The sequence below is a fragment of the Oryzias melastigma genome, linkage group LG17 (assembly GCF_002922805.2).
Source record: "Oryzias melastigma strain HK-1 linkage group LG17, ASM292280v2, whole genome shotgun sequence".
Taxonomy (NCBI): domain Eukaryota; kingdom Metazoa; phylum Chordata; class Actinopteri; order Beloniformes; family Adrianichthyidae; genus Oryzias; species Oryzias melastigma.
In genome coordinates this window covers 23,900,090-23,907,533 of record NC_050528.1, presented here as the reverse complement: position 1 = coordinate 23,907,533, position 7,444 = coordinate 23,900,090, and the positions used below count along the sequence as shown (strand labels likewise).

Below are 7,444 nucleotides of genomic sequence, written 5' to 3'. Positions count from 1 at the left end.
TGGCCAAAACAACTGCAGTAAAAAAGCTGAAAGACAGGCTTTATTAAGACCCCAAACAATGGGTCACTGCTCCAACATTACATCTTTATGTAATTAAACTTTTGTCTAGTTTTTAATAAAGTTTACAAGCTTGTATGTCAAATTTTTCCAAGAAAACATGAATCGATGTAAAACCTTTTAAAAAAAAAATAGCTGAGGCCTTGGTTTCAGCATAATTTATATCGAAAATGATTTCATGGGTCAACAAAATGCTTGACTTTATCTCTGATTTGGTAAAACCTATCTGAAATAATTAACAAATCAGAATAATTCATTCATTTATGATGTGTAAATTTTAGCAATACACCGAAAAAAGAAAGCTGTGCATCCTTTTTTTCCCCCCATCATGCCATTCCCATGTGTAACTGCTGTACTAACAAACCTCAGGGCAGGAGAGAGACCCTGATGCCCTCAGGCAACGAGCATGTATCCACATCTCTGCTGTGTTTTCACTCTCACATACCCGTACGGCGGTGGATGCAATCTGAAGGTGGTGCAGTCTGCGCAGGGTGCCCTCTCTGTCGGCAAAATACGAGGCGGCCAGCTGATGAAGAGCTTCCAGAGACACGGCGCCGGTGGCGTTGGTGATCCTGTTGCTGCCTTCGTCCCCCGTGGACGACGACTCCAGGCTGAGCTTCCGTTTGTCCACAAATATTGTCAAAGACTCTTCCCCTGGTGACAGTCAAGCAGAGAGAGTTCATTAGCTCTGATGGAGCAGAGCTAATCGACTTTCATTAGCATCTTTTCAGAGAGAAATGTGCAGCAGTGATTAGGTGCTGTGAAGAAACTGATGGTTTGGATGATTGGAGGAAAAAGGCACAAACAAGGTCTCCACATCCATTAAAGTCCTCATGAATAAAGAAAGGTTATTGGAGATCGCTGATTAAGTTGCTTTAATTACTTTAATTGTTTTAATTATAATGGCCAGAAATTACTTAAAAAACAAAGCAGAGCTCAGATCAGCTGCTTCTCCTTAAAATGGAGAGATTCCAATCACTTGAATTTTCAGACAAATCCTCCATCTTTACTTATTTTTGTACTTTTTGAACACGTTCAAAGCCTATCCAGGAGTGAAAAGTGTTCCCTCTTTATGATGTGGTGATTTCATAACGGCACATTTGTTCACAGCTCTGAAAAAGCTGTGAAGCTTGACTTATTTTCTGAAGTAACCCAGGAACCTGAGTTTGCAGTAGTTGCTCTTTAGCAAACTTTCATCTTAAATCCTGAGCAAACTTTAACATCATGTTGACGCCTTCTGTCCAAACAGTTCAAACTGCCTCCTCACAGCTGGCACTGTGATGGGACGCCATCTCTAAAAGGATTATCTGACTATACTTGGAATCCCCGCTGAATATTCCATATTGGAACAAAATAAATGTTTAAGAATAGGTTAATGGGACGCCATCTATTGACTTCCAAGGGCACTGCTGTAATTACAGAGACCCTGAAGCTGGAGCTTTATTAAATTGGTTTTCATGGTGTAGTAGGTAAAAGCAATGCTCACATCACCAACTCCGAGGCCAAAAATTCTGGTGGAGAGCTGCAAAGCAATCAACTGGGTTGAGGAGCAGCAGACTCGTCTACAGTTTACTTTAACAAGAATGCAAATGGACTTTTCAGGGACAGAAAAGATGTTTTGTGCGTCACTCTTTAAGTATGATTGTCCAAGGACTAGTACAAGCCAGTTTTTTTTGTGCTCCAACTCTGCTCAGATGTTGTTTCATGCAATATTTAATGCTATAATTGTGAAATTTTGGTCAATCTTTGGTTCAGACCCGGTGTTTTCCAACCAACCTGCCATTGAAGCTCCTTATTGGCTAAACACACCTGATCCAGGTAAACAGCAGCAGATAAGGCAGGGTTTCTGGAAAAACAGCAGGAGGCTGGCCCTCGAGGCCTGGATCTGGTCACCTCTGGTATATGCATATCACTCACAGACGTGCGTTTTGGGCTTCCACGTTCAAAGCTCTTGCATTCTCACGTCACTACACATGATTTTAAGTCCATTTTTTTGCTCTATGTACAAAACGCACCACCACCGAACGTGCAACAAAAGTTAAACCAGTTGAACTTTGACCAGTCAGGGACTCGGATTTGGTATTGGTAGAGCCTTTTTCCAAACATAGAAATACCAACTGTTTGAAAATTGATCATGAAAGAGAAATTAATAATTGCAATTTGTGAACAGACAGATTTATATGGCACCATGTCTTTCATGTATTGGAAAAGTATGGAGAGAAAATAGACTCACCCAAATGTGTCCATGTGTAATTATTGATTTGTGCGTAACTTTGGATTGTATGAGTTACAAATCAAGAATTAAGCATGCACAAATTAGGGGGAGTCTATTTTCTCTCCACAGACTAGAGTTGTGAAAGAAAAAGCCTGAAGCATGATTCACCCGATTTGTATCAATTTGACATTTGGTACCAAGTCTCTTCCAAATGTCAGAACATACCAGCGACAGTCCAGTATGAACAGATCCAGAAAGCCTGTTTAACCTACACATTTTTGCTTCCAACTCGTCATATATGGACGTGTGGTTCAGGCCCCCTTCACGCCACCTTTTGATGTTTTAGGTATCCCCAGCTCATTGTTTTTTGACATGCTGGCTGTTGGGTCTCCAACCCTTGGGATGCAGTACTGGAGGCAGTACCAGAAGCAAAACCGGTACCGGGTTAGGGTATTGGTCTGGTCCACTCCCAATACCGGTCCGCGTCCCGAGACTTGAGGACCCCTGATTAGTGTATGCGTTTCTTTTTCCCTCTTTGTGGCCCAGTACCAAGCGGCCCTCTGACCAGAACTGGTTCGCGGCCCGGAAGTTTGGGACCCCTGATTTAATGGGAAGAGCCAGCATGTCAAAAAACGACAAGTTGGGGACACCAAAAAAAGTGACACGGAGGGGGCCCTAACCATACGCCCATATATAAGAAGAATTGGGAGAACACACGTTGGTTTAACACGTTCTTGAACACACCGCACTTGCTCAGTGTGTACGTACGCGCATGAGGGACTAGACTTGTCCTTCTCAGAACCAAATCATAAAACAATTCTTTCTGTGCTCAAATAAGCCCTTCACCTGGTTTCAGAATTGTACCATTGTGCCGTTGAGTACAAAACACGACAGAGAAAATTAGGACATTAAGTGGACAACAGTATCTGCAGCATAATAGTCCTTTATAAAGACAAAATCAGAGAGCATTGATTTATGAAAAAATATAAACATGATGATAAAAGGTCTGCAGCTGAAGTTAAGTATTGCAGGACTTAATTAGACAATATACACATAACAGTATAGCCACGTGCACGGGAGCTGCAGGTTTTTGTGTTGTACTGACTCATGGAGGTTTGCAGAGAGGAGTAACCAGTTCAAGAAACATCTTATAAAGTTGCTGCAATGAAAATTGTGTTTTTAACATGTTCTTGTGGCATTTTTCAAATTATGGAGGACATATCAAGAAATTTAAACTTAAAATTGCATTTCTGAGTATTAAAAGACACTTTCGAAAATACACTGGGCGGGCCACAAGTTCCACCTGTTCCAGTTACTGCCATTTACTGTCCCAACTGTGCCTACTCACTAATCACACAGGAAAGTTTGATTGCATTCATGGACAATGAGCAATCCAAGGTTTGGTTCAGATGTTTTGCTGCAAATTGCCCCTAAGAAACCAGGTTAGCCTAAAACCCTGATTCTAATCTTGCTACTTGAGCGCATGTAAATACTCCCATTAAAGCTTTCCTCCTGTTACAAAGCGCCCTTGGCTTGTTTCTCATTTGCTTTGCAGTTGCATTAGGTAATTTAGGAGACGCTTTTATCCCCAGCATGACTTCCAAAGATTGTCACACTTTCAGATGCTCACACACTGATGAATACATTGGGGTCAATTTGGGATTAAGTGTCTCGCCCAAAGACACATTGACTGACGGAGCTGCGAATCACACTTAGCAATCTTCAAACCTTACCTCCTGAGCTAAAGCTGCCCCTAAACCTTACTTTTAGTTCTAGTCGTAGAATATTTTCTTCATGGGGATATTTTGAAACTTTTACCCCCTCGCCCTCCAAAAAATACATTTTTCTCTTCTTTTTTGTGCAAAAAGCATAGCCACAATGTATATGGTATAACTTATGATCTCATCTGTTTAAGTGCTAGATATTCAAATGCTGCAAGCCAGATAAAAGTACACAAACAGCTCAAATTTGGCAAAAGCATCCCTTTTAGCAATGCTAAACCTATCATCCACAAAACCAAACAGCTTAAAAAAGCATCATGAGTTTCAGCATGTAAATATTTTTAGAGCTGCAATATTCTGTCATCTATTACATAAAGCTGGTTATTCGTTTCCCAGAGTTTATTATGCTGTTTAAAGCATGCAGCATATAGGAAAGTCAAACTTTTCCTTGGTAAATCTTAGATCTGCAGCATTCTGATGTTTACAGACATTTTCATGAACTTTTAGAAAGAACAAAAGCAGAAAAACTAGGTTTATTTATACTCAGAAGTTTATCTGGTGCTAATTAAGTATCCTTGTCAGTTTGATTTACTTTTAATGATTGAGTCTTCATGAGTAAAGATCATCATCTTTTGATTGTTGTCAGAATAGGGCGGAGCAACTGCCCAGCCTATTTTTTTATGTCACAAATACAATCTTTTTCATTTTTTGTCTTATCCACAATTGGAATAAAGAAATACTGAAATGTGATTTTGAGCTTCATTTTCTTAATGTATGTTGTCCATCATGAGAACAATTCTACAAGAACATGTTAAAGCACTACAAAATACATCAGAGTAGATCATTAAAATAAATATTTTTGCAATTCCCTTAAAGTTAAATGCTTTAGAAATGAAAAAGTAAACATTTTGGTTTTAAAATGGTATTTGTTTCAAGTATTTCTATCTTATTACAAGTAAAAATCTGCTACACTCAGAGTATATTTTTTTCTTATACGTCTTTATTTAAGTTAACTGTGAAGTCAACGTGTTTTAAATCAAGTGTAATGATTGACTAAATTAGACAAATGCATGTTTTGCGCTCTAATTCTTTTAATTCAGATGACAAAAGTTAAAAAATAATTTGCAATTTCCTGGTTTTTGTGTTTTTATTTTGTTGTTTCTTCTTGACTTTGTATTGAGATTAATTATCGTTCTTTTTCCTGCTTAGATTTCTCATCTTACTTCTTTTAGTTTACTTGCTGCATTCAGCTGTGCACATTTTCCTCCAGTTGATTGTTCCCACTTGGCTTCAGTTACATTTTTGCACCTGCTGCTTCTTTTCTCACCTCCTCAATCAGTATAACGACCTAATGTCAGTTGCTTCTCTTTAAATTGTCTCCATGGTTTTGCTCATCCTTTATTTTGCTTTATTTTTGCTGTCCAGTTTGAGCTTTTGTGTTATTGTGTTTGTAGGGCTGCATTTGTTCATTTGTTAAAGCAAAAACAGAAAAGTTCAACCAAACAGACCCTGATCTTTGACATTTGTGTGTTCGGACAGAAACATGCACAGGTTTCCTGTGTTTCCTATTGAGCTAATAACTTCACAAAAAGTATTGAAAAGTCTATTTTTTTATCCTTAACTAAGTGTTAAAAAAAGGTTGGAATGAAAACAATCTATCTTTCACTGCCTCTTTTATGTTTGTTGCACATGATCTTTTTGGAGCCACATGAATCTCATTCAGAAAAAAACCTTTGTTGCTTGAATGGCAACAGAAGGTAAAACCACAGCAGCGGGATAACAGAACAAAATCACATTAGAAGCCGCGCAGATCCGGCCTGCTTTGAAGCTCCGCGTTCTTTACCTCCCAGAGTGGCAGAGAGCAGGAGGTGGGTTCCATATTTCTTGATTAGACTCTCTGTAATCATCTGGAGGGTTGGCCTCCGCCCCAGCTGGCGGATGGTGTGCATGAAGTCGGGGTCGAGTGGCAGGGCCAAACCTTCGCCGCCTCCTGAAGAGACTCGCTTTTCCACCGCCAGGCTGTTCACCTTCCATCGACCGAACTCCCTGGAAACACAACAAAAGCAGACGTTTGTGTTCACTTTTCTTTCAGGGATTTCTCTGACCAAGTAGCACAGCGTTTTTGGGCGTCCGTCCTTTGTCCTGGTTGAGCCTTTTGAAATGTTTTTGGCAGAGTCCAACAGCGGCAGAGCGAGCCATGAGGGAGTGTGGTTTGGCTTTGTGTGGCTAAAATGAGTGTGGACGACTCTGAAAGTGTCTGCAAAATGTCCTGTGCAAATTTACCGTGTGCAGCTTTGAAACTACAAGGTGAAAATCTGTGTGCTTTTCAGTTCAGCTCATCTATAGAACAGCAATTTACAAACAAAACCGGAAAAGAGAACAAAAATCGAAAGGCTTTAATCATCTAAAATGGTCAAAATTTTGTCCAAACTTTTGTAACTCCCCTAAACACCAGCATATGGACAGAGACCAACAATACATCTTCATTCTCATGTAGGGGTAATGTGTCTGATTGTAAATCATTCCTGTACAGTTGTTGGTTTCTAGATTGTTATGCAAATCTTCCAAAGAGCTTTGCCTCTGCAAGAGTCTGGTTTCATGCGTATGTCTATTTATACAAAAGCAGGAACATTAGCTTGTTTCAGAAAAAAAAAAAATCTATCCATGCATGCTAAGACTGTCTGAACATGCATGGACCAAATTTCCAAATTCACTTTTATCCAAGAGCAGATATGATTTTTTTCTTCATTCGGTCATTTGCACGTTGTGTTTGCATCTCAACCAAATGGATGTAGCAGTTAAAGCAAGAAGAAGAAGGTAGTGGAGTGTTACAGATGAGAAAATTGAGAAGCTCGACGCGAAAGGCGAGAAAATACAATCAGATTCTTTTGCTGATCTCAACAAAACCATCAGCTGTCTAAAAAAAGTCCTATAGAGAGAAAATGAAAATATGCTTGTAAAAAATGAATACAAAGTGTTCTAAGTAAGATCAAGCATCAGTGCTCCTGTTTTACATGCTTTCTGAGTTTACTAATCCAGATTGTGGAAAATATTACAGTAATTTGTTCTACAGAAGACAAAAATGAATCATGTTTGCAGGAAAAGATTAATGACTTTTAATTATAAATTAAACGAAATATTAATTATTACTTAACTTACAGCAACCATCTTTATGGTGAAAATAAATGCAGGTAAAAAAATAAAAAATGTCTGTAAATGTCAGTACCATTCATTTGTCCTTTTCCAGCACATGCATTCAAAACGTGTGTTACAGCACAGCCCAGTTTAAATTTGAAGTAGCATGTTTTGCAGCATACTGTATTATTGGGGGTTTGAAGTTTAAAATTGCCCTGTTAAAGATATTTTATTTTGTACAAAAGCAAAAAATAACAGTTTTTTTAATTTATTTTTGCAGCACAATCTGACATACAAGTTTTTTTTTTGTTTTTTT

At 38.8% G+C, this 7,444-nt stretch overlaps 1 protein-coding gene across 1 annotated transcript in view; it reads right to left on the bottom strand.

Annotated features, from left to right (window-relative positions):
• The window catches only part of LOC112147828 (BMP/retinoic acid-inducible neural-specific protein 3), a 36,229-nt gene that overhangs the window by 22,871 nt on the left and 5,914 nt on the right, over positions 1 to 7,444 (bottom strand). Inside the window, exons 3-4 of the mRNA XM_024274455.2 lie at positions 5,837 to 6,039; positions 503 to 711 (exon numbers count right to left, since the gene is read on the bottom strand). Coding sequence (XP_024130223.1) covers positions 503 to 711; positions 5,837 to 6,039 — 412 coding nt within the window. The remainder of the gene's footprint in view (positions 1 to 502; positions 712 to 5,836; positions 6,040 to 7,444) is intronic.